Here is a 27,743-nt window from a genome sequence, read left to right as displayed (position 1 = left end):
ATAGAGGACATTTTTCGTACCCGAGCCCCTGCAGCCGGACGGGTCCGTGTAGGAAACAACTCCTTGGTCAAGTTTCAGGCTCAAGGTTGCGTTAGTTTTGCCATTGATAAGGGTCCGGATCTGGCTTCGCTGAACAATGTATATCATGTTTCTCAGCTTGGGGTAAACTCGTTATTTGTTCGATAACTTTGCCGGTTGGGGCAAGCAGTTTTCTTTATAGCGATTATAATTGAGGTCCTTGACTCTCTGATTGGTTTAGTGATTACTCGCGGTGAGGCACAGCCTAATGGCCTATGCTATATGACACACTTTCTGACCAAGCCGATCGCCGACGGCTCCGTGTTCCATAGCTTCTAGGCCTTAGCCACATCTTGGGAGCCTACGCACAATGAGCGTCTTTGGCATTTTCGCTTAGGGCATCTTGGTTATGACTCACTTTATGAGTTGTCACGCCGTGAGCTGGTTGAGGGCCTTTCACGCCTGAAGCTAGCTCGAGATGTCTGTAAAGCCTGTCAGCTCGAGAAGCAGCACCGTACCCCATTTTCTCAGCAGTCTATACATAGAGCTGAGGAGTCTCTTAGATTGATTCACGTTGATCTTTACGGGGCGACATCCATTGCCGCTTTGAACGGTGCACTGTACTTCTTTTTGATAGTGGATGATCATTCTCGATACATGTGGGTGTACTTTCTCAAGCATAAGTCAGATGCTTTCACATATTTTTCTGCTTGGGTGCTGCTGGTTCATAACCAGACTGGTCGTCGTGTTGGGTGCATGAGGAGTAATAGCGGTGGTGAGTTTATCTCTCATGAGTTTTCCGAGTTTCTATAGAAGCACGGCATTTCTCGCCAGCTCACCTCTACCAATTCCCCCTCTTAGAATGGAGTTGTAGAGCGTAGGAACCGCACAGTCATGGAAATGGCATGCTCTATGCTGTTCGCAACAAAGCTTCCTGAGCACCTTTGGGTTGAGGCTATCAACACTTCGGTGTATATCCTCAACCAGTGCGCGACTACGGCTCTTTCTCAAAAGACCCCGTATGTAGCATTTTTTGGCTCTCGGCCTATTATTTCCCATTTTAGAGTCTTCGGGTGTCATGCGTACATACACACGCTTGATGATAAGATAGGTAAGCTTACCACTTCGGATTAGATACGGCCAGTGGCCACGGCTCTTGATCCTACTGTCCACTTGTCGAAGGATACCCTAGGATAGCCCTTCGATACACACATCTATCGTTCTGTTGTAGGAAAACTTCTTTGATTAATTCACACTAGGCCAGATTTAGCTTACTCAGTTAGCATATTGAGTCAATATTTCACAGCACCTAGGATATACATTGGTTTGCATATCTTCGTGTGTTGCGTTATTTGCGGTGTACTTTTTCTTATGGCTTGACATATGGTTCTGGTTTATGTTTGCAGGGGTACACTGATTCTGATTGGGTAGGAGATCTTGACACCCGACGTTCCCATGGCGGCTACCTCTTTATCTTGGGCACAGCTCCCATTTCTTGGTCCAGCCGTAAGTAAGAGACGATGGCGGCTTCCACGACCAAGGTTGAGTACTGGGCTCTCTTCGATGGCACCACTGAGGCCATCTATCTGAGGAGTTTACTGGCGGCGCTTCATTTTCCATGGGACTTTCCCACAGTTGTCTACTGTGACAACTAGAGTGCCATTGCCCTTGCGGGCAATCCGATCATCACACCACGGACACGGTATGTGGGAGTCCACTTTCACTTTTCCAGAGAGTAGGTTGAGCTAGGCACTTTTTGCCTAGAGTTTGTGCCTTCATCAGATAATTTTGCAGATATCTTGACCAAAGCGGTCAACCGGCCGGTTCTTTAGTACATGCTACCCAGGATCGGCTTGGGTACATCCTCCCCTACTTCTTCAGCTTGACGAGGAGAGTGTGCTTCCCTCTTGCTTTCCCTTCCAATTTGAGAGGGGGCGGCTCCTACTCTTGATCGTGACAATGATGATGCTTACAGTTTTTTAGACATTACATTCACTTATTCTTTTGTATTGTATTATGGGCATTTGTAACTTCATCCGCACTATCAGGATGACTTGATTGTAAAAGGGCATTGGGCCAAGTGAACACTTTCCCTGCGAGGGCACTGTCCCAGTGGCACCGTTGCATAGCATATTGCATGAGCATGACATCTTGTATCTCCCTTTGCATTGGCATTCTGTTCATGTCAACATGCATCTATGTGCATTTATTCCTTTTCGGTCTTTTGGAGTTGTTGACTCTAGGATCCACCATATTCGTAGCATAACACATGGCAATTCTCCTAAAGGCAGTTTCCCTACCCTTGCTTGCTTTGCTTGTCTTGCGAAGCCCACCGTTTTTTTTGTCTCTCACATATTCAACACATGTTTGGTACATACACTCACTTTTATCGTCCTTAGACACTTATCCTCGTCAGTGCGAGGGATTGGCTTGCTAGTTTTGTGAATAACTTGGGTTTAAAACTCTCTTTATCTTTTCCTATCTGTCACTTAATCGGCTGTTGCCCCTATATTACTTATGTATTTTCAAAACACTTTAAAAAAAAAGAGAAAAAAAAGAAAGAAAAAAAAACAAGTCCATTGTTGATTCCATTCGCCTTTGCAGGCCTTGGTAGGCCCTTGGGCAGCCGACGAGCACCCTTGGTCTGATGTCCTGACCTCTCTAGGGTGATCACTTGGGCTCCCTTGGTAAGATATCCATCGCCTCTGTAGTCTTGGTAGGCCACTAGGCAGTCGACATGCACCTTTTGTCCAATGCCTTGGCTGCTTTGGGGTGGGATGCCTTGGGGTAAATCAAAATTTAGGCTAGCCTACTTTTCTCGCCCTATTTTGGTCTTGAGAGGGGGAGTTGTGCTAAGAAATGCACTTAGCCACTTAAATAGCCCAAAAACATGCTTATTTTAGGCTTATTTTAGTCAAAACCCTAAAACGGGGAGTTGATCGAGAAAGTTAAGTGGGAGAGGATCTAGAACCCTAATTTTTTTACAAATTGGCAGCCAGCCCTCCACTCTCTCACAATCTCTTTTTTGCAGGTTTCAAGTGTTACCAGCTTGCTGCCCACACCCCGGTCATGGAGGATATCTCAGCCCTTGCTGTCCATCACTGTTCCCTACAGTCTGGCGCCTGCTTCCAGCCCTCCCCAGGCTGATTGCTACTGTTTCTGCTTGGCAACTGATTGCTGTTCATCTGCATTGCTGTCATACAGACTGCCATGCCAACAAACTGCTGCGTTTGCGGGCTCCAGCTGCCACCCTGACAGTTTTCTCTCTCCTATTTGCAATCGTTGCAGTCTTTCTCTCTCTTGTAGGCTGTCGTGCCTGCGTTTTCAGTCTTTCTCTCTCCTGTAGGCTCCGATTTTAGTCTTTCTCTCTCCCGCAGGCTTCATTTTTAGTCTTTCTCTCGACTCATTGCTGTCTATATCAGATCTAGCTTCTCACTGCTGCATTTGTTGGTGTTCGATATTCAGAGGCTACCTTGTTGCGATTCGGGATCCGTTCGGAGTACAACACACTCTTTAGCTCATTACCCTTGCCCCGATCCTAGAGATATAGGAGTTCGAGGTTCAGTATTCATTCACTGTTCTTTGAGTTACTCTAACCCTAACCCTAATTGTGTTCTTTTTATCAGTCTGTGCTTTGTCGTACGGTTTCTGTTTATGTTTCTGTGTTAGGGTATTTTTCTTTACACCTTATACTTAGCTTCATAAGATGAGGTAGCCCTTGTAGGTTGTTTCTTGCTAAGCCATGAAATGCATGAATGGCCCAAAAAAAAAGGTTATCCTCTAGTAGATTGGTGAGTATCTAAGACTTTAGCCCAATTTGAATCATTGTAAGCTTGTAGTTGCAAGTCTACCCTGTGGGAAATATGTCTAAGTACCTTACAAGTAACTAAAGATCCGCTTAACAGCTTGCCAATAAACTATATGTGGGTAGTGCATAAACCTGCTCACTTGAGATAGTGCAAACTATATGTTAGGGTGTGTGTCGTAAAGATAAATAAGGAATCCAATTGTGTGGCTCTAAATTGCAACATCAATCATCTCACTATCTTTATGCATAGAAAGCTTCAGCCATGGCACCATTGGAGTACTCATAGGTTTACAATCTTGCTTGTTAAGCCTATGTAGAAGTTTTTTCCACATATTGTGATTGTGACATGATGATACCATACTAGTTTTGGGTGAACTGAATCCTCAAAGAGTAATGTAAAAGGCCCATAGTTGATGTAGCAAATGTATTTTTCAAGTCAGCTTTAAAATATGCAATTATGTCCTCTTTAGGTTCGGTGAGCAGTATATCATCCTCATAAAGAATGATGACCAACAAGTTTTCCCTTCATTCTTAATGTATAGAGTAGAAGCAATTGGATTATTCTTGAATCCTTGCTGTTCTGATAAGCATCTATCTTTGAATACCATGCATAAGGAGCTTGTTTCGAGCCATACAAAGCCTTGATTAAATTGCAAACCAAGCGCTCTTTGCCTTTAACCACAAACCGTGGAGGTTGTGATATATAGACATCCTCATGAAGGTCACCGTTAAGAAATGTTTTCTTAATGTCCAACTGATATACTTTCCATCCATGATGGGCAATCATAGCAGTAACACATCTAATTGTACTTATGTGGGATGTGAGAGCAAAAGTTTTCTCATAATCTATGCTCTTTTTCTGAGCATAGCCTTTGGTAACCAAGTGTGTCTTGTGTCGAGAGAGAGGCATGTGAACCCTATGTATGCGAGGGTGGATAAGGGTAGATGGGTATTGGAAATTAGAGTTTGTAGCATGACAAGAGATGTGCATAACAGGGAGAAGAGAGCTTAAGAAGTACAATAAGAAAATCTTGCTTATTTAGTTGCTTATGGAGTACAATTGGTACACTCTCTCTCTGCCAACGAGAGTGACCTCTAGGCTGTTTAAATAGCCTTTGGATGGCTAGGGTTAGGGTTTCTCTTGCCCTCTAGTTCATTCACTTCCATCTACCCTTACCCACCCTTGCACACATAGGGTTCACATGTCTATCTGTCAACACCTTGTACCTGTTAGTTGAATTATCAGCCTTGCATGAGGTTAAAACCCCATTTAGTGCTAATAGCCTTCTTGCCAAGTGGCAACTCAACAAGATCCCAAGTACCATTAATAGCAATGGAGTCCAACTCTTGCATGGCCTACAACCAATGTACATCTTGTTGTGTGTCATCAAATGAAGTAGGATCATCTTCATTCACAATTAGCTCATGAATGCATGCTCATTAAGAAGAGAGTCTACTTCCAAAATTTCCACAAAATGTGCCTCCCCTTGCATTTTGAGTAGCTTGTGTAGCCCCCCTTTAGTATGTTGAGGTAGAGGAGCATCAATCTTTACTCTCTTGGAGAGTTTGGAAAAGCCATCTTGGGACTGTTTTTGTTGCATTTACAGCAGCTCTTTCTTGATCAATTGCTTGGTCCATTGTTAGAGGCAAAATATGATCAGCTAAGGGCTGATCTGGGGTAGATGCAGCATCAACAGCTTGCTGTAATACATCTGTTCCTGGATTTATAGTAGGCTTGGATCCCAATGCAATTGGCAAAAGACCCTTAAAGACATCACCAGACTCACAGCTGGCTGGCATCTCAAACTGATCTTGAGAATAGGCTGTATTTTAGTAGAAATAACATCTTTGCTGACAAAAATCTTTCTATATGAGGATTGTACAAACAGTAGCTGTTCTATCTGAATTGTATCCAACAGAAATACATTTAAGTGCCTTATCATCTAGCCTCTCACAAAGCTCTTTAGGCACATGAGCAAACACATGAAAGTAATCAACCTTTGGTTGTCTATCATGCCATGCCTCATAAGGAGTGATCGTCTTGAGTGCTTTAGTCGGAGCCTGATTAAGTATATGATTTGCACACTGAAAGGCCTCAAGCCAAAACATGTGTGGCAACCGTTTGCATTTCAACATACATCTGGCCATTTTTAGAGGGTGTGATTTTTCCTTTCAGCCACTCCATTTTGTTGAGGTGTCATCCTCACAATGGTCTGATGTGTAATGCCATGCTCAAGTAAAAATGTCTCAAATGCACGAGAAGTGTACTTCCCCCCTTGATCCGTGCATAGCGTTTGCACCTTCAAACTTGTTTTTGCTTCCAATTTTGCAACCAAATGTTTGAAGTGCATAAATACATTTGACATTGCCTTTAGGCCATGCACCCATGTGTAACGAGAGTAGTCATCTATGAAGGTGGAAAGGCAAATGACAATTAAGAGCCCTAGTCTGCATAGGACCACTCACATTAGAGTGTATTAGCTGCATTTTTTGGATACCACGCAAATGCACTATCCTTCTTAGAGGCAAAGCGATGCGTTTTTAAAAGTATACACCACTCACATGCATGGGAAGGTGGAGTATCAACTAGAGGCAAAGCATCCACCATGTGAGAATATTGAAGTGTCATCAGACTATCAAAGCTCATATGACCATATCGAGCATGCCAAAGCTCTGCATTTTGCATAGCAGGAGTAAGTGTAGTGACTGCCAGAGCATGATGAGATCTCCTCGCATTAGTATCCAACAAGAATAGACCTTTGTACAAAGTACTTGACAAATGAAGAGCGTAGTCAAGCTCTCTATCTCTGACAATACATTTGTCATCCTCAAAGATGACTTGAAACCCTTGCTTATTAAAAGTCGAAATTGAAAGAAGAATTTTAGTAATGCCAGGGACATATAATACATCCATAAGCTGAAAATTTAATCCATGTGTAGCAATGATTACAATTGTACCAATACCACAAACATCATAACTAGAGCTGTTTGCACAAGACACTCTCTTCTCGCAGGGGTTGACTATATGGATGTGGACAAACACTTTTGAGAAGTGATATGCTTGGATGCCATACTGTCGAAATACCATTTATGTTGTGTTTCAATAGCATTAAATATTGAATCAGCCATAGAAATATCATAACTGCAAGTGAGAAATGCATAATCCTCCCCAACAAAGTTGGCTAAACCATCTCCATCTGAAGGCTGAGTGGCTATTGTTTCTTGGACAGCCAAGCCAGAGTTCTTTTTCTCCTTTGCTAACCTCTTTCTGTATTCATCTATGTAGTGGCTGTTGAGAAACCACTTCTTCAGTTTACACACTTCATTTAGGGTCGTCACTCGTTTGTCATAGAGGTTGTTGGGGCTTGCATTTTTGCAGCGTACCGGCTCATCCTCCATCATCTGGCATCATCATTATCCACCTTGTGTTAGCATCTGGGCTGCTCTCCCTGCATTTGACAGCTTTGATACTCTGGGATTTACGTATTGTTGCCTAGGGTCTCCTCGGCATCAAAGGGTTGTGGTTCACTCCCTTGACAGTTGGTGATCATCTTCCACATCTCCAAAAGTATCAGAGGAATGCGGTTTGCTCCCTCAATAGTTGTCCTTCACCTTCCAGTGATTACTTTGATAGCCCCTGCATGGAGGGCTGCGTTTCACTTCCTTCTCTGTGTAGATACTAGATTCCCATAGGTGCTGTTGCTGCTGAGCTAAAATATGCATTACTTGCTGATTAGCCTCTTAAACAGCCCCAAAACACACTAAAAATGCTCTATTAGAGTAAAACCCTAAAACGAGGAGCGGTTCGAGAAAGTTTAGTGGGAACCCTAATTTTTGGGGCGCCCTTCCATATCTATAAATAGACAGGCTGCCCCCATTCAGCGATCATCCTTGTTTGCAGGTTATACCAGTCCACACACCCTCTGCTGCTATTGGCGCCCAGTTTCCGGCTTGCAACCCACCTCCATTTGTTGTCCAGTTATCATCTACTGTAGCCACATTATCTTCAGCCTGTCCATTGCTGTAGGCGACAGCTCTCAGCTGCTGGTGACTGCTCCAGATTGTCCTAGACTGTTGTTGAACTTGCTGTATATTATCTCCAGGGTTAGCTAGCCTGAATTTTGAGCATTGCAGGCCTTGACACTCTCAGACATTGTTTCAGCCGCTGTTTACAGCAGATTGTGCACAGTTTCCAGCCTCCGATTAGTGGTACACTGCTTCGTTTTGATGACCAGCTAGTGTCATTTACTATTCAACACTCCTACACTCTAACTAGTGGTCATAGACTTGGGATCCGTCTTCGGTGGACGTCACACTTCGACATTGCTCTGCCCTTGAGCACACTGTACACTCTTATATTCGTTTACAACATTCATTCACTTCAGAGTTGTGTTCTCTCTCTACCTTCTTCTGTTTGTGTTTGAGTTTTGAGTTTTGCATTTAGGGTTTGAGTTTTGAGTTTTACGTTTAGGGTTTGAGTTTTACCCTCTGTGTCTATGTTTGTCTCTTTGTGTTTCTGTTGTGGTCGTATGCTCTGTGTGTCCTCAGTGCAAACCCTAGCAGTTTCCTTCACATGGTATCAGAGCCGGTGCTCTTGTAAAGAGTATCCTGCGGATATTGTGGAGAGCTAGTCTTTGTGCGAGGCATACAATATGACTCGTAATCGAATCACAATGTCCTAGACACCTTCTTCTCCAATTCCTATGATGTCTTATCAGGCTTCTCCATCATTGGAGGCCCTGAGACGGCATTATGGACTCAGTGAAGAGGACGACACTCCACCTTCACTAGATTTCACTAACATGACAGAGAAGGACTTTGAGGAATACTATCGCAACAAGTATGGTGATATTTACACCGCTCCTACCATTTTGCTACTACATCTGGACTGGTTGGTGAGGTTGGCCACCTCTCCGATCATGGAGGACATACGGCATTCGGAACGCTCGACGATCCATCTTCATCATCTCAGCCAGATTCAATGTCAGGTTTGTACAATTCTTTTGTGTTGCATGAATAAAAACCCTTACTTGTTTCTTCTTTTGAGGTATAGGATCCGGATGACTTTGCGTATGTAAACTTCAATAGAGGGGGACTCAAGAAGCAGACAAAATTCAGGTACATCTACAACTTCTGTTTCATTTGAGCATATCATACACACTTCTCACTTCCCTCCCATCCCACTCTTTTCTATATCACACCTCTCATCATCTTTCAAAACCTTGGATTACACTCCACATCTGCATCACACACCCTAGAGGTAGGATCTTCCATCTCTGCTCCTAGCACCTTTTCCTTCTCCATCCCATTCTTTACCTCTTTGCACCATGGTACTTCATTAGGGGGAATGCCACCCTTTGATACAGTGCCTCTCACCTTTTAGCACATGAGCACACCCATAACTCTTGGGACGATTGTGATGGGCATCCCCCTCACTATCCTTAGCTTCACATCTCCCATGACCACTCATATGCAAGGGTTTCCATCCTCAGCTTATGGTGCGTCTTCACTCTCTCCTTGGGTTACACCTACGCAGGGATTCCCATCTTTTGCTCACCGTGTTCTCGTTCCACCTCCTTGGGTTCCTCATGTGGCTACTATGCCCATGCCTAGCCAACCCATTCCTACCTATGGATCCACCTGGCACACTACACACATGCCTGGTGGGCACTCTGGGGCCCATTCCCAAGTGTACACTCCCCCATTCTACCCACACTACAATTTTTCACACTATCCATCTCCGAGCACTACCACTCCTGTTGTAACGACCAATAATGCCTTCATGGATAAGACACGTTTTAACGGGTCAAATTTCACCACTTGGTTTAATTTCATGCAACAAGTGCTTGAGTCTCAGGGTCTCTGGGAGCTTGTCATTGGTCTAGAGCTTATGCAGACCATCCACTAGCTCACCTTGATTACATTTGTCAATGGAGAGCTCGCAATGCCACAGTCAATGTTGAGCTGATGTAGGGATTGCTTCCTGAGTTTCACTCTCAGTTGTAGCACTTCCCGCTCATCTCAGAGCGTTGGAGTCACCTTCTCGACCGCTATGCGGCTCGTGATCGTACTCGGCATATCAATCTTGACTTTGAGCTTCAAGAGTTCTCTATTAAGGAAGGGGATGATCTGAAAGTCAAGGTGGTTAAATATAGGCAGTTACTTGCCGAGTTCGCCACTACTGGCTCTCCAAAGTTAGATGACGATCAGGTTATATTCTTCTTGAATAAGTTGCCCGACAAGTACTTCAATTTCATTCAACACATCATCTCCCAATCTAGATTGCCAACCTTCTACGAGTTTGAGTGTCAGTTCTTGCGTTACGCGAGGCTGTATGATCAAGTCCACAAAAATCCTCATCACAGCCTTATTCAGAGCAGAGGGGGTTGGTTGCCTCTTCTTCGGGAGGAACAACCACTAGTGGCAAGAACTCGCTAGATGCGAAGGCAAGCCAATTAAAGGGTGACTCCTTTTCCTCAGATGGAACCAAAGAATCTAGACCTATTTGGCAGTAACTCCCTAAGAAAAACCGGTTTTGCACACATTGGCAGAGAACAGGCCATGTGGACGAGGAGTGTCGCTCCAAGGCCCAAGGTCTTCTACCTAAAAAGCCTTAGCAGACCGTTGCGACTGCACAGTCCAGTGGGGCTACGCCCTCCGCTCCTGCTTCATTTGCTCCTTCAGCACCTGTTGTTATTGCCGTTGGACATGTGGCTCGAGTATAGCCTCAGCGGTCCATCTCGTTCACTACCCCTGAGGGATTGGCTGATTGGTCTGCAGGTTCCGATCCCGTAGCACTTTATGTATCCATCTCACCTTCCTCTCCACTTCATCAAGTGTTCACTTGGCAGAGTCTTGCTACTGGCCATACGCGATGATAGCCACCTTCTTTGACTCGCATGTCTCTAGTCTCTAGGTCCTTTCGGATATCCTAGGTCAGTCTAGCATTTATTTTTCGCACTCTTAGAGTCGGGCCCATAGGATTCATTATCCTTAGTTTTTCAAATTTTTTGTCTTCCGCTGCATTTACTCACACACATACACATTCATTGCATTTATTTTGAGTTAGATTTTCTTTCTGTTCTTTTTTTCTTTGGAGCATCTCACCATTAACCTTTGTGTTTGTAGATTCTTATCTCTTTTGCAGGGTTTTGTCTTTCAATGTAGGGCTAACTTGCAGATTGCTTTGGTCCTACTTGGGCTAGAGATGTGGGGATGCGCACCGTTCCTTTCATAGTTCCATCATCCTAGGAGTGCTTGCTCTTCTTTCAGCATGGCGGTTTCCCCTCCCGAGGCGGATCGTGCAACATCTCTCTCGATGCTATCATGGCGGTGACTTTTACCTTGCTCTTCTAGCGGGGTGCTTCATGCACTTCATTTTCTTTCATTCCTTATGGTTCTCGACACCATATAAAGACCGATATCAGGCTCCTCTTCCTTCTTTGGCATCTACATCCAGGTTGAGAGGGGGTTCCTACCCTTCTTGGTATTCTATGGGTTTAAGCACTTTATCTTCGACATCGGCTTTTTCCCTTTGTTGTACCGTACCTTTTGCATTACATGATTACATCATCCTTGTACTAGGGCGCTTGGGCAAGTGAACAATTTTCCCACGAGGGACACTATCCAAGTGGCACTTGCTGTATGAGCATTCTTCAACATGTAGCATACTTTGCATCTCATTGTGCAGAGCACCACTTGCGCGGATCCTAAGCTGTTTGCACTGGCGGCTGTTGTTTCCACACCACCATCCTTCTTCATCACATGGATATCTCATCACCTATTTTTTCTCGTCATCGACACCCTGAGTGGATGGGTTAGCTCGTACTGTTTTGTGATGTATTGGGTATCCTCCCTACTCCGGTCTGCTTGGTCACTTTTACTCAATCGGCCACATCCCATCAAATTTACTTCACTTATTCAAAAAAAAAACCCAAAAAAAAATCCCATGTAGTTCCATCTGCCTTTGTAGGGCTTGGTAGGCCACTGGGCAGCCGATGTGCACCCTTTGTTCGATGCCCTGTCCTTTGTGGGGTGACTACTTGGATTTCCTTGGTAAGATAACCATCGCCTTTGCAGTCTTGGTAGGCCACTGGTAGCCGATGTGCACCCTTTGTCCGATGCCTTGGCTGCTTTGGGGTGGGACGCCTTGGGGTACATAAACATCACAATGACTGGGCTAACCTGATTAGCCTCTTAAACAGCTCCAAAACACACTAAAAATGCTATTTTAGAGTAAAACCCTAAAACGAGGAGCGGTTCGAGAGAGTTTAGTGGGAACTCTAATTTTTGGGGCGCCCTTCCACATCTATAAATAGATAGGCTGCCCCCATTCAACGATCATCCTTGTTTGCAGGTTAGACCAGCCCATACACTCTTTGTTGCTATTGGCGCCCAGTTTCCAGCCTGTAGCCCGCCTCCATTTGCTGTCCAGCCATCATCGACTACAACCACATTATCTTTAGCCTGTCCATTGCTGTAGGCGACAGCTCTCAGCTGCTGGCAACTGCTCCAGATTGTCCTAGATTGCTGTTGAGCCTGCAGTCCATTATCTTCAGGGTCAGCCAGCCTACATTTTCAGCATCATAGGCCCTGATACTCTCAAATACTGTTTCAGCCTACTGTTTACAGCAGACTGTGCACAGTTTCCAGCCTCCAATCAGTAGTACACTACTGCGTTTACCTGTTTCCAGTCTCCAGATTGCTGCGTTTTGGTGACTAGCCTGTTGCCATTCACTATTCAGCACTCCAACACTGCGATTGATGGTCACAGACTTGGGATTCATCTTCGGTGGATGTCACACTCCGACATTGCTTTGCCCTTGAGCACACTGTACACTCTTATATTCATTTACAGCATTCATTCACTTCAGAGTTGTGTTCTCTCTCCCTTCTTCTGTTTGTGTTTGAGTTTTGAGTTTTGTGTTTAGGGTTTGAGTTTTGAGTTTTACGTTTAGGGTTTGAGTTTTGCCCTCTGTGTCTGTGTCTGTCTCTTTGTGTTTCTGTCGTGGTGGTACGCTTTGTGTGTCCTCAGTGCAAAACCTAGGAGTTTCCTTCATAGTTGCGTGATTTAGATAGGACAGTGCAGTTATCTTTTGAGCTTCGACTCTGCTGTATCAACTTTTCTTCTCTTATCATGATTTAGTGCATCACCACTGTGTTTTTCTTGTTTCCGAGTTTCTCTTCTCTCTTAGTGTTTGTCGTATACACTTTGTGTTACTCCCCGCAAACCCTACCGTCTCTCTGCACTATTACTTATTTTTGACATGGTATTAGAGCATACATGTTTTGATAGTGGTCGGCAGGTTGCTTGCAGTAGTGGCATTTATCCTTCTTCTTTCCCTTATTTGTGTCTTGAGCAGCTTGCTAGATGGCTGCCCCAGATAAATCTTGGACTGATTTTTCCCTTGTTGCTTGCCTTTGCCTTTGCCTTTATACCAAGAAATAATAGTTGCATCACTTGATCTCATAGCCATATTTTTTCGAGTTTGTTCCTCTTGTAACAAGAGGCCGGTTGAATGTGAGGGGTTGTTGTGCCTCCCTCAAAGACAAATTCAATGAAGTATGGAAACAAAGATAAGACTCTGGAAGAGAGTCAAGTGTGATGTTGACCATCTCTTCATCAAATATCACCCCATCAATATTCAGCAACTGCTCTCATAAATCTTGTATGTAGGTAAGGTGATTTGTCATGCCATCAGTCTCATCCATGTGTGCATTTGCCAACTCTCTTTTAAAGTAAGAGATTCTGGTCTTATTCCTGGTTGCAAACATGTGCTCAAGAGTATCCCATGCTACATTTGAGGTTTTGCAGCACGGAATACGAGGTATTATTGCTCCTTTGATGGATAGAGCAATCAAGGAAAAGCCATGTGCATCTTTGGAGTCCCATCTCCTTTGTTCAGCTGTAGGAGGAATGGGGACAGCAACAAGGGCAGGTTGCTGTCCTCTAGCATCTCTTGGAGGTGTTTGAGCAGCAATTCCCCTCAGTCTAGCCAAATCACCGGTCATACAATCCCTAAGATCTTTAGCAACCAATAGATTGTGCGCCATGAAACTCCACAAGGAGTAATTGGTGCCATCCAATTTATCCTCGAGTAAGGACGCCCAAAATGTTGTTGTCATCATGGTGACCTTGTTGTGCCGTTGCTGCAATAAAATGCACAAAATTTGCAAACTCACTCTTCCAAGCTTAAGTGTGAACTGTACTCCCACGAATATTGAAATCCCAACATGGGATAGGGAATGCAATCTCAAAACTGTCACAAAACTGTCACAAAACAAATTCTGCCATAAATGCCTCGTAAAGCATGTCAAATGTGCACAAACCACCAATGCATTGCTGTGCCTTGGAATGCATGCCCAAAAATTGAATTTCAGCAATTTAATGCTGTAAATCTTCAAATTTGCATAAATTCTTGTGCCCAAACTGTACCAACCATTAAATAAATGTTGTAGGTGCACTTGTTTTCTACCTTGGGATGTGTGAAACATAAAAGCCCCTAATTTTCTCAAAGAAATTTTGAGAAATTGAAGAAATTTTGTACTTACAGCTTTAAAATTGGATGAACTGTCGCCTTGCGATGTGAGTTGATAGCCACCGATAACTTCACTACACCTCGAGATGCGTGTTAGACCTGAAAATCACAAAAGCCCCAAATTTCTTTTGCAAATGTCAATGAAATTGCACAATGTTGGCAATTTTGGTGATGCTGCACGTGAAGGACCTTGAATTGGGTAAAGGCCCCAAAATTTCGAGTCCTGGAGATGCATGTAGAGATGTGAGCGATGGTCAAACCTTGCGGTGCTTGAAACGGTTGTGAGAATAGGGTAGGAGGTGCAGTGGCTAGGGTGTAACGGGTGGGAGGCATAGGCGGTAGCTCAACTAGTGGTGTCGGTGACACAACATTGGAGGCGGCAATGGAGCTTCTCCCACTCAGCTCCTCTCTCTCCTTCTCTTCTTTGGTGGCTTAATGGTGATGCTTCTATTGGTAGGTGTAGCTGGTGGTGGAAAGGTGGCTCGATGCTGTGATTGGATCTTGCATGGTCGGTGGCGTTAAAAGCCCCAATTGAGTAGCTCTAATACCAAATGTTGGAATTGGCTATATAGGAGAGAAAAATGAGAGAGAGTAGGCTGAGAGTGAGAGCAGAAGGGAGTGTATTTACTTCTATTGTGTTGATAGAATGTAAGTACAACTAATGTCTAAGGTTGATCTAACCAACCTTCCACACATTAATAAGAGTTAATTTAACTAACTCTAGGGGCTATTGTCACCACATTAAAGTCCTAAGACATGAGGTATCCACACCACATGTTGACACTTAAATGTTTAAGTATCCACACACCACATGAATTATATCAAGCACTGCCTAGAATTGGAAAATTCTAATATTCCCCACACAAGAGGACCAGAGGATAGGGAGTGACGTACTTGTGGGTGTGTAAGGCACAACATTAAGGGTTGGCATTCCTACTAATGATATACTAGGTTCCAAAGTGATATAGCTCTAAGTATTGAGTGATGGTCTAAAACCGTGATGTGCATTAAAGATAATGTGCGCTAAGATTGGATAACCTATTGTTAGTCTAAAGCAAGGGTTTAGATTGAAAGGAGAGGAATCTAAATATGAAGTGAATGTGGGAGGGAAGGGCCAGAAATGTGAAGGTGAATGGGAAGAACCAAACTTATACTCAAATGAAAGAAAGAATGCAAGATTACCTTGTGGAACATCTTTGAACATAGAGTTTTTTTCAAAACCATTCCCGTACCAATTGCAATTGAGAGGTGATGAATCTCGTCAGCAAGGTGCTCCAACTGAGATATACCTTGTGAAGGAGTATGAGATAAAGTCTGAAGAAGGGCTGGGCCGTCGTGAACGATCCCTAAAAGAAAGGTTAGTATATGGAGATTTGCCCTCCAAATCAAGACCATAATGTCTCCTCAGGTCCTTGGTTGAAGGATTAGAGATAGTATCTTCTCTTTTGAGCTTGGGTCTTCGGGTAATTTTTTAAATCTTGGCATTTGTCTTTTTGTCCTTACAACAGAGGTGTTTTTAAATCATTTAATCATCATTTCCTACACTATTAGTTTGTTTACTATTCATGACAGGTGGAATGCTACTTTGATGATTGTGCCTTTGCATTCTTGGTTGGCATTGGAGCCATCTTCCGAGGTCCAATTTCGGGCATGTCTACGACACTTGGTCAACATCAGAGCTCTTTGTCGAGATCGAGTACAAGCATATCTTGACTACCTTGGTGGTTGACTTTTCCTTGCTCTTCTAGTTTGGGAGGGTCATAGCTACCTCCTTTATCTATTCGATCCATTTGCATGGTGGACTTCTAACCTGGTGTTTCTTGATTAGCATGGAGCCCTCTCCCAAGTTTGAGATTCGAGCTTGTCTACACAACTTGGTTAGCATCAGTGCCCTCTATCGCGATTGAGTATAGGCATGCTCCACATACTCGACGATTGATTCTCTTTTGGCTATTTTGACTTAGGAGTGTCAAGTCTACCTTCATCATCAATTTCATCTTAGCACCACATAGAGACCGATATCAAGCTCCTCTTCCTCCTTCAACATCAATATCTATCGTTGAGAGGAGGTTCCTACCCTTTCTTGGTGTTCTACAAGTTTCAGTATTTGTTGTTGATGTCGGCTTCCCTTCCTTGGGTTGTGCCTCCCCTTTGCATCATCATCATCATCTTTCTAAAAGGGTGCTTGGGCATGTGAACAATTTTCCCACGAGGGGCATTGTCCAAGTGGCACCTTGTTGCATGTGCATTCTTATCACATGGCATTACTCTATGCATCTCATTACGCAAAGTACCTCTAAGCGAATCTTGAGTTGTTTCCACCAATGGTTCTTTTACCATCATACCTCCATTTCGCTTACCTTGTAGTTTGTTACTGATACTCATGGATGGTTGGAATAGCTTGTCTATTTTGTGGTGTGGTGGATCTAACCATCCCTTTCATTCCTCCCCTCAAGGCATAGTTTGTTAGTAGGACGAAATCTAAAAGAGAGAGAGAGAGAGAGAGAGAGAGAGAGAGAGAGAGAAAGAAAGAAAGAAAGAAAGTTATATTAACGTCTTTTAAAGACCAAAACTGGCCTATGAGACAAACTGTGATACAACTGATGAGGTCCAGCTATCCAAAATAAAAGTGCTGAATGAAAAGCTAAAAACTGGAAACTGAAAATACGGTGCTGTGAGTGTGATAAGTGTCGTATATGTGTATGTGCGTATGTAGCTCTGGTACTCCAGATAATGGCTACAAAAGGGGAACAAATGTCGGCTGTGATAGGGGAACAACTGTCGGCTGTGATAAAGTGGTGCGATGTGTATATGTAACAGATGCAGGGAGATATACTATCCTGGGATGTAGTAGCAGTCGTCGAAGTCGCTAATAGCAGGTGATCCCTCCTGGATGCAGGATGTGGTACATCGGCGGTGGAGAAAGAGCAAACTGGAGATCTGAGATCCAATGTGTCGAGTGTCATCGGATCTTAGTTTGCTGTCGATGTAGATTAAGAATCCTCCGGATCTCCTGTCGGTGTGGCTGTGGGGTTCGAAACCCCCGGATCCTCGTGCGGCGTCGGGTACGCTGGTCCTCAGCCTGCTGTAGTGTGAGCCCGGAGGTCTGGCTGGAGGCTGGTATAGTAGCTCTCACTCTGTCTGTCTGAAAGAACTGTGTAATAGTCGTCTGGGTGGGCCCCTCTCTGACTGGGACCCGCTGTGTGCTCTGCTCTCTGATGTGCCATGCCTCTCCCAGAAAACGGCCAAATGATCTCTGATCCATATCAGTCATACATCCCTGAAGTGAGCTGCTCAATGTGTATCTAGATCTCAACTCTGAGTATGCCGGGCATCTGAGAACAAAATGCTCCTCACTCTCCACCTCTGATCTGCAAAGGGGGCATATCCTCTCCTCCCGTGGGATGCCACTGGCTCTGCCACTCTCAATCATAAGCTGATGTGATGATACCCTGAGCTGTCCAATAAGAACTCTCAATCGATGTGGCATATAGATCTGCATATATCTTGGAATCTCTATGAATCCCTGCTCTGATATGCTCAAGAACTGTGTATAATAATGTGCCATCTTTGATGGTAGTGGCTGTGCAGGGCTGACCCATGTCCTTTGTATATAAATATGCCATATCTCCTGTCTGATGACTCTGTTCCTCTCAGAGAGAGAGAGGGTATAAGTGGGAGCCTGAGTATCATATAGAAGAGGTGGGAGTCTATCAATGTCCAGCCCATGTCTGTCAAACCAAGCTCTAGTCTGTGCATACCATGATGTGGTATCCCCCGCTCGAGCCATCTCCTGAGATGCCATATATGCTCTATATGCAATGCGATCTCTGTCCATATCCTGAAATCTGTGTAGGAAGCAGACTGTCTGAAATAATGCCTCGACTAGCATGGGCGGTTTGGCAAGCTCTGCTCGCACAATGTCATGTGGGACTGAGGCCTTGCTGCGAATCAATGTCATGTGGGACTGAGGTCTCTCCATCAATGTCCATACATAATCGGCAAGGCCTGGCCCCCATATAGCTGCTCCATACATCAGTGCTGGAGTGACTAGAGTATCAAAGAGCCACCCCTTGGTGCGGGGCTCCTGGAAGTGTGCCTGATAACACTGTCGCTCCATAAGAGCCAATGCTGAGTATCCTCTAGTGAGGCGGTCACGAGCTGCTTGTGTCATCGAGAAAGTCCCTGAAGCTGCTGTAAAGGTGACTCCCAAATATACATATGATCCAGTGACCTCAATACTCCCTCTTGCTGCCATGAAAATACTTTGTCTGCGTATCTGAGCTGATGTATGGAATATAAGAACCTTGGTTTTACCAAGGTTCACTGTCATGCCTCTCTGTATGCAAAAATCATCCAATGCTAATAAATGCTGCTGTAATCCCTGAGCTGAGTCTGAGACCAACACAATGTCATCTGCATATAGTAAGATATGAACTGTGGCTCCACTGAGATCTATACCTCCACCGGCTCGCTGTTGAATAAACTCTGCTATCTCATCAATGTATAGCCCAAATAGAGAGAGAGAGAGAGAGAGAGAGAGAGAGAGAGAGAGAGAGAGAGTCATGTGGTGTATTTGCCTTTGTGGATCTTGCTAGCTTGTGGGTAGCTGAGGAGCACCCTTTGTCCAATGCCTTGACCTCTCAGGAGTGATTACTTGGGCTCCCTTGGTAAGATAACCATCGCCTTTGTAGTCTTGGTAGGCCATTGGGCAGCCCACATGCACCCTTCGTTTGATGCATTGATTGCTTTGGGGTGGGATTCCTTGGGGAAAAAATGGGCTTGAGATTTTCTTACAGTCTCCTTTTGGTTTTAGTCTTGGGTATAAAAATGCATCACAAACTAATTAGCTCTTTTAAATAGTCCCAAAATTGAAATGTTACCAAACTTTCATTCAAAAAGAAATACGTTCCTAGAGAGTTTCTGTGTCCCATAAGCAAAACTTTAACTTGGGAGGATCATTCTGGATCTATAAATAGACAAGCTGCCCACCTTTCAGCCCATCCCATTTCAGTCCTTGTTTTGTAGGTTACACAAGCTCACAACCTCTCTATTGTTGTTGGTGCATTGTTTTCTACTTGTGTCCCATCTCCAATGGCTGTTGAGCCTCATGGGATTGTTGTCACATCATCAACATGTGCTGTCCAACCATCATCAACTGCAGCCACGATTGTTTCAGCACCTTGCGCCCATTTTCCTATTTCGCCTTGCTTTTAGGAAGTGCTAGACCGCTGCATTTTGTATCAGGCCTGCATGGACTGCCACATCAGCATTTAGGCGGCAATTCTCAGCTTGTGTTTTGTTGTTTTGTAGGCCACCTTGCATCAGCACACATCCTTACAGTTGTTGCTGTGTTGTTATCAGCTCCGATGATCAGTTTCCAACCTCCAACATATAGTACACTCTTGTGTTTGCCAAATTTCAGATTCTAGACTGGTGGTTTCTGGAATTGGGATTGGTCTCTGATGGACATCACACTCCAACTACCCTCTTGGCCTGCTCCCATGAGAGCCACCGGGGATGTTGGACAGCTCTGAGCATCTTGTAGATTCTTTCTATCATTTATAGTATTGATTCATTCACTTCAGAGCTGTTTTTCTTTCTTTGTTTGTGTTTGTCTTTTTGCGTTACTATTCGAGTTATTATGCTTTACTCGTGTTCATACATCTACATTTTCGCAGTGCAAATCCTAGTATATCTTCACATGCTGTACTTAATAGTTGATCATGATTCAATTCATGGATCGTTGGTATTTGGGTGATGTATTTATTGTACAACTTGCCTATTCTAGTGGGATTCCATTTTACCATCTACTCACAAGTAAGGCCTCAAAATCTTTTTTTGGAGTCCATATGGTATCATGACAGTCTTTGATGTTGAGAATAGATGTTGAAAGTTCTTGAAACTCATGTATTGTGGTTTTATTGTCATCGGTAGTTTGGGCTTGCCAAATCTCTTATAATGTTACATGTACAATTTATAGTGTATAGGAATTTAAGTGTTCTTGATGCAAGGGTTAAAGTTACAAATGGTTTCACCCCTGAAATGTATGTGTGGCATAAAACTATTCCTAAAAATGAATATATATTCTGTTTCCTGTTCTGGTCTGAAGCTAAAACTCTGCTTTGCGACTCCGAAACGTGTTTATGTTTCTGCACTTCCCAGCAACCATGATGGAGATGCTTTGCTCCATCTTCATAGGCGAGTTGTTACAACCTGCAAGAATACAAGTTGTGAGCACAAAGAAGTAAACAAGAGTCCTGAAAACTCCTATTTGCATCCAATGGCTAGGCTGTCATGGCTTGCATGCTCATCCATATCCTTTAAAATGGTAGAACATCCATCAATCCTGTAGCAAATCTGCTGGAGGAGTCAACTCTCAAGTTTGCTGGTATTCCGCTGTCCTAGGGTACACCAGTTTGCCTCACTTCATGTCAAATGGCTGGATGTTTGTAGAAGAAACAACTGGTTGGTCATTATGTATCTGACTGCCATGAAATGCACAAGATGCTCCGTCTAATCAAATTAGTTTTATTTCCAGTGAGTCACAGAGTTGTTTATTCCAACTTTACAAACAAGGTTGTTAGAGAGCAAACCTTTGATTTGATAACGCTGTGTTCAGCTTGTAGGAGTCAGTTTTTTGGTCACATAGAGAATACTAATATGGCTTTTTTGATGCTGCAGCTTAAGACCTGGATGGAATTTTGTAAGATTCCCTGTTCAGTACTATGATGCTGAGAAGACATACAGCCCAAATTGTGGCTGGAAAAAGATTCCTATAGAAGCCAGATTGAAAGTCTGCAACAGCTTGTTTCCTCCTGGTTTATGTCCTGACCTGATCTCACATATGACAGTCATCCCATTGGACCCCACCACAACCATATCATATTTAGCAAGCACATTGTCTGTGGTTGGGAGTGATGGAACGTTGACTCATGATTTTGCTGTTGGGTTTTGGGATGGCAATGTAAAGAAGGTCAGGAATGGCAAGTTTATTGCAGGAAATGAGCTTGAAGATGCACCAGTGGCATTGTGAGCTTTTGGTCCCTGGATTTGGTTTCCTGTTCCTGCTATTTGCGTCTGATTACTTTTTTGTTCTCTGTTTATGAGCTGTTTTTCTTACTGTCCTTATCTGTTTGATTTTGTTGTCCACTGTATAGATTTGCTCCTGGTTGAACAACAGCTTTTGAGGGCTCACAAATTCTGGCATGTTGCAGGCAGTTCGCTATAGTGGCAGGTGGTCAGGGGGTTCTGTTGGCTAAACTTAATGGAGAGCAAAATGCTGTCTTATGTGCAGAGACCCTTGAAGTAATAAGAGGTATATTGGAAAGTCTATGCCTTTTTCACGGTTCTATCAGTTTGGACATGCCATACCTGCTATATTTTGACAACTTACCTGCTTATTATCAGCTTGGCCAAAATTCCAGAATGTTGTTATTGGAGACCATCAAATGCTTGGACACGATCAATTTCTCTTATTTTATTCATCGATGAATCCATTTATCCCTTCAGATCAGGCTTATTTTGTGCCTTTGCAACTTACTGATCTGAAGAAGTGCTTCTTGTCAAATTTACCAGAGAATCCTCCACCTGATATTATGGGTAAAAAATCTTATTTCTTTAAGAAGTAGGTTTTTCAAAGAATGCCTTGTGCTTTCATATGCATGTTTATATGATGCTTTTCCTATGCATTTTGATATGATACTGGCTGTTTTCATATGTACTAGTTTCTCTTCTTCTTTGTATTGCTTTTCATCAGCATGTGTCTGCGTGCACATGTCCACACATACACATTTTTCTTTTTTTCTTTTTGGTTTTCCGGGGGGGGGGGGGGGGGGGACAGTGTCGATTCATAGAGCAAAATGCGGAGTCTTAGCTCCCAATTTAGGGATCAAAACAAAAGTGGGAAAGAGCTTCAAGTGCTGGTTAGCTGTTGTTCCCGAGTCCCATTAGTGAGAGAGATTTCAACTGGAGATTTAAAATTCACATTATCATCATATTGGATGCATGAACAGATGAGGTGGTTTATATGGTTCTGAATGGTAGGCAGGTATTGGAGCAAAAGGAAAAAATTGCCAAAATCTGGAAGTCTTGACCTTGTTCTTTCAAGAGCTGGAAACATTTGAAGAATTTATGGAAAGACACTGAATACTCAATGTGAATGGATCTGATGCAGAGAATCCCGAGGTTCTGATCGAACTTACAACAGGTGGGGATTGCCTTTTGCTGAGCACCATATCTATGATGGCAAGAAGCACCATCAATCTTGCGGCTATTGAGGAAAGCTCCAATTGACAATACACCAATTAAACAATGCCACAGCAAAAATTTTCGCTTAAGGGCTAGCTTGTTTTTCCAAAATTTCTCAAAAAATTCAATGGTTTAACTATCATGGTCGTAGGAAACAACCATTTTCTGGCTTTTTCACTTGGAAAGCTCCAATTGGTAATACATCAACCTTGCATCTATTTAGGAAACCTCTAATTGGCAATACACCAATCAAACAACATCGAAGCAAAACTTTTTGCTTAAGGGGTAGCTTGTTTTTTTCCAAATGTGTCTCAAGCATTTCCACCACCATTTCAATGATTTAGCTAGCATGGTCATAGGAAACAACGATTTCCTAGCTTTTTCACTTGTGCTTGCTTAGTTTTTTTGTCCATTTCCCCGGATTCCTAATTTTGGTTAAAGTGTTGCTGAGAAATTTCTTTTATCTGATGCTAGTTGCCTGAATTTCTTACCACTTTTGTCAAGCTATGTTAGTGTGCTTCTCTAGAAATTTCCTTCTAGAATCTGTATATGAATAGGTGCCCTAATTGTTTGATTTTCCTAGTCTTGAGCTGTTGTGGTTGTGCCAAAGATGGCCTCTGTAACAGAGATGGACGCTTCTATTGCATGAAACCATGTTAGCTAGGCCCCATAAATTATGATAAATGATTTCCATGCACTTGAATCTAGGGTGGAGGCATGTGTAACTCAATGGGAGAGGAGAATATCTAAGCTGTCCTATTTCCAATCTCCATGTAATATATCTTGAGTGTCAATACAAATAATGGCCCATGTGGGGCAATGAGTTCTCTTAGTATATGCCATAATGATTTGTAAAGATAGCACTTGGAAAAGATAGTGCAAAAATGTTGGTCCGCATCACCAATGTACCGAATGTCTTTTTGAGAGAGAATATAAGGGATTTGAGGCTCTTTAATTGCCAATGATCCATTGAAACATGCTCCAATGCACCCTTTCCAAAGCTAGGCTGCTCCCTTAATTCAGGGATTTGCTCGACGAGTGCAAAGATCGTATTAGCTTTTACCAATCTTGTATTAGACACATGGAGAAAGGATGAAATATATCCTCAAATTGACCCAAGATGATCTCCCAATGAGTAGTGTACCTAGTGTTCAAAAGTATTGGTATTCAGATGTTCACACATATCTACAAGCATAATCGACTATGTTTGTGGTTGTTGTAGAGACACCAAGATGGGTATGAAATAGTGATAGGGAGAGTAGAATGCTGAACGTGATGTGAGCCATGGAGTGTATTTCTTTGGTACAAGGGCGACTCAACAGGTGGTTCTGTAGGTTGATGATGAGGGTTTCATGAGGGTTCAATGATGCTAGAGGGGGAGGAGACAAGATAGACCACACATGTTACCATTGCCCTAGCCTCGACAACGAAGGTCTGGGGGCCATGAGACAGGTGTCCGCTAGAGAGTCGCCCTTCATAGCCACCATACCGCCTCACAAGAGAGAGTAGCATATCCCCCCCCTATGCGCGCATGCGGGGCAAAAACAAACACATGTGCATGGAGCTCCTTCACCTAGTGCCTCCCTAGCCTCCCCCCCTAGCCGTAGCCTCCCTCCACACCCTTGCTAGCTCTCCTCGTCCATAGCCTACCTTTCCCCCCTCACACTGCCGCTAGTTTTGCGGTAGTGCCAACTCCTTGCACATTCCCTTGCCAGCACAAATTATGTCACAAGAGTTTTTCCGTTGTGGTTCGTGGTCATACATGAGAGTGCCAGGATAGATAGGGTTTTAGTTCCCCTAGAGGTGGGGATCTTTGTGGTTTGCAAATGGAGGGGTTGCAAAGTCCACCTACTTGCACCACCAGATGGGCTAAACCATGTCTTCTTCCCTTAGTTTTCTCACTTTGGAGCTTGGTCAATAGCTTTGGTGGATGAGGTCTTGAGTGATCAGGTAGCAGATTATGTCTCTTAGTCATAGTACGGTGGCTCTGATACCAGTTTGTAGTGACGGGTTAGGCACGGAGATCTAGACAGACAGTTGTTATGCACAGTGAGAGACAGAGAGAGTGTAGAGTCGAGAGTGAGCACATTTGTAGGTAGAATGACGAGAGAGTACCTTTAGGTTTTTAGATAGATATATATGTGTAAGTACAAGTGCTAAGGGTGTGTTCACACTCGAGCACATTTAAAGGCACGAGGCCTTTATTCCCAACAAAAGCTAAGTGCAATGCAATGACCATGTAAGTATGCAACAGAAGTTTAAAAAGAGAAAGGCTAAATGTGTGCCACCATCCCATATGGCGAGGTAGCGAGGTGGTCCTAGAAGGTGTAGTGGATGCCCTAGGAATGGATACATAAAGTGCAATAGGTGAGTCACTAGCAGACCAATCAGCCAATCCTTTAAGAGTAGAGAAGGAGATAGGTTGTTGAGGTTGTTTACGTGCCACATATCCAATAGTTGCTAGGGTAGATGGCATAGCAACGGGAGGCGTAGTCCCATTGGACTATCCAGTCGGAGTGGAGGTAGTTGCAGCAGTCTATTGTGATTTTCTAGAAGGAAGACATTGGGCCTTGGTACGACACTCCTCGTCCACATGGCCCGACCTTTGGCAGTGTGTGCAAAACCTACTTTTCTTAGGAATTTGTTGCCAAAGGGGTCGTGTTTCTTTGTTTCCGTCATAGGAAGTGGTGTCACTCTTGTTTTGCCTTGCCTTCACATCTTGCAAGTTCTTGCTATGGTTGATTTTCACTCCTGAAGAAGAGGCAACCAACTCTCGCCCCTCTGAATGGATGTGTGTGGAGGACTTCTTATGGACTTGATCGTGCAGCCTCGCATAACGTAAGAACTAACACTCAAACTTGTAGAAGGTGGGTAATCTAGGTAGTGAGATACTGTGCTGGATAAAATGGAAGTATTTATCGAGCAATTTGTTCAAGAAGAACGTGACTTGACAGTAGACGAGTAACCACTGATATTCGGCCAACTTGACTTCCAAATCGTCCCCTTTCTTAATGGAAAACTCCTAAAGCTCAAAATCAAGATTGATATGTTGAGTGCGACCTCGAGCACATAGCGGCCAATGAGATGACTTCAATGCTTAGATGTGAGGAAAAAATGTTGTAATTGAGAGCGGAACTTAAGAAATAATCCCTGCATTCATAGTTGCACTCGTACGTAGTACGAACTGGTTCATACTATACGGTTTATACCGTACCGTACCGTACGAATTCGTACAAAAAAACAAGCACTTTTTTTTGGGTGCGTGGTTGTTGTTGTTGGTGGTGGTTTGGGTTGTTGACTGTTGTTGTTGTGGTGGTGGTGGTGATTTTGTAGCCTTGATCGATCAACCAAGAAAGGGGGTGGAAGCTTGATTAGATTCGTCACTCCTCATACATGTTTTGTTATGATTTATCCTAGAGCCAAAGGCCATACATAAGATATTCAAGTAGCTCCAAACGTTTCTAATTGATGTCCCATCATTTTCCACAATATGTTAGTGTTATCAATAAATAAATTCAGCACCATTCCAGAATCATCAAGTAGCTTAATCCTATTGATTTTACCTTTGTTCACAGCTCATTTTGCACCACCCAACCCAAAGCATTAGTACACATTGCTAATAAAACTAGGCCAGAGGATAGCTTGGCCTAATGTACCTTCTGAGAGTACACGAATTAGTGAATGTACCATCGATAGCTACTTTAGTCTTAGCAATGCCAAACAAAACCATAACAAAATTCATAAATCTTTTACCAAAAACTTTGGTGGTTTGTTTGGTAACTGTTGGTCTCACAGGTCATTTTGGCCTCTTGTAGACGTTAATAAAGCATCTCATGTCATTTCATCTCTCTCTCTCTCTCTGAACCTTCTCTCTCTCAAGCATACACGCCTCTTATTTGTATGATCATTTATGTATGATGTATCTGCTCCTATGTATGTACTTGTAAGTTGTAGTGCATGTTGCGCGTGCGGCATATGCCATAGAGGTTTTGGCGTGTTACCCTCAAGTATTCATCTTATATACTCCAGTAGCATTGCTATTTAGACTTTAAATATCTGTTCTATCATCTATAGTTCAAAATAATGAAGTTAAATTTTTTTCGTACTAATATCGTACTGTACCTTATAAATTCTTAAGATACCATTTAATACCATATTTTATCGTACCGTACTGTACCGTACTTTTCGTACCTGACAACTATGCTTGCATTAACTCAACATTAGATGTGGCATTGCGGGCTTTCCATTGACGAATGCGATCAGGGCGAGCTTATTGAGGGTTCATTAGCACAATCTTCATACCAATGACGAGGTCCCAAAGTCCTTGAGATTCAAGCACTTGTTGCATGAAGTTCGACCAAGTGGTAAAATTCGATCCGTTAAAATGTATCTTATCCATGAAGGCATTTGTCATGAGGACATGTATTTTTGAAACCTCACTTAATATGTGGATTAATTTTTAATCACATGATTAAGTAAATGTTGCACATGCGAGGTGCAACTGGGGTTAGAGTAAATTTATGAGTTCGGGACCCGAGAAAATCACGGAATGTCAAAGGCAAAAGTTGCTATAAGCTATGTTGCACAGGTACTTGGTGGTATATGGTGTCAATTAGTTGGCCTAGGTCATTCATTTGGCCATAAGTGTCAGTGGTGACACTAGAGATGTGGTGTTTAATGGTACCTAACGCTAATCTAATGGTCAAAGATGGCACAGAGAGACTCGGGAGTGGAAGATGCTTAGCCAATTTAATTATTGGCCAGTCAGGTTATTTTTCTGGGCACTGAAATAATTATTAGATTAATTTTCAATAATTAAGAATTGAAAATTAATATTTGATGATGGATAATGTTGGAAAAACCATTCGGAAAGATTGCCACTTGGCAAACTTGTCCATACAGGCTGGTAAAAGGTTGAAGAAGAGAAAAAACGAGATCATTCTTGTTGTAGCAAATGTGGGAGAGCTGTGAGCAACCATGGCTAGCCTATTTTAAGCCATTGTAGCTAGCCACGAGTGAGTTTTGAGGAGGCGATTGCAGATTTGGACTCTCCACAGCTAGACGATTGCATCTAGTTACAAGGTGACAATTGATTTGGATGTCTCGGCTATAGGCGATAGCATTTAATG

General features: G+C 43.2%; 1 protein-coding gene across 7 annotated transcripts in view; it reads left to right on the top strand.

Moving 5' to 3' along the window:
* The window catches only part of LOC148034664 (uncharacterized), a 131,150-nt gene that overhangs the window by 29,555 nt on the left and 73,852 nt on the right, over positions 1 to 27,743 (top strand). For all 7 annotated transcript variants that reach the window (XR_015691104.1, XR_015691106.1, XR_015691102.1 and 4 more), the window contains 3 exons: positions 21,049 to 21,396; positions 21,582 to 21,682; positions 21,775 to 21,966. Coding sequence is in view for 2 of the 7 variants with exons in the window: in XM_087679615.1 (XP_087535741.1) it covers positions 21,049 to 21,396; positions 21,582 to 21,682; positions 21,775 to 21,966 (641 nt within the window). In the remaining 5 variants the exon portion in view is untranslated. The remainder of the gene's footprint in view (positions 1 to 21,048; positions 21,397 to 21,581; positions 21,683 to 21,774; positions 21,967 to 27,743) is intronic.

The sequence above is a fragment of the Lygodium microphyllum genome, chromosome 6, assembly GCF_053477565.2.
Source record: "Lygodium microphyllum isolate KBCC chromosome 6, Lygodium_microphyllum_v1.1.10, whole genome shotgun sequence".
NCBI lineage: Eukaryota > Viridiplantae > Streptophyta > Polypodiopsida > Schizaeales > Lygodiaceae > Lygodium > Lygodium microphyllum.
Note: the sequence above shows the minus strand (reverse complement) of the source record. Positions and strands in the feature narration are given on the sequence as shown.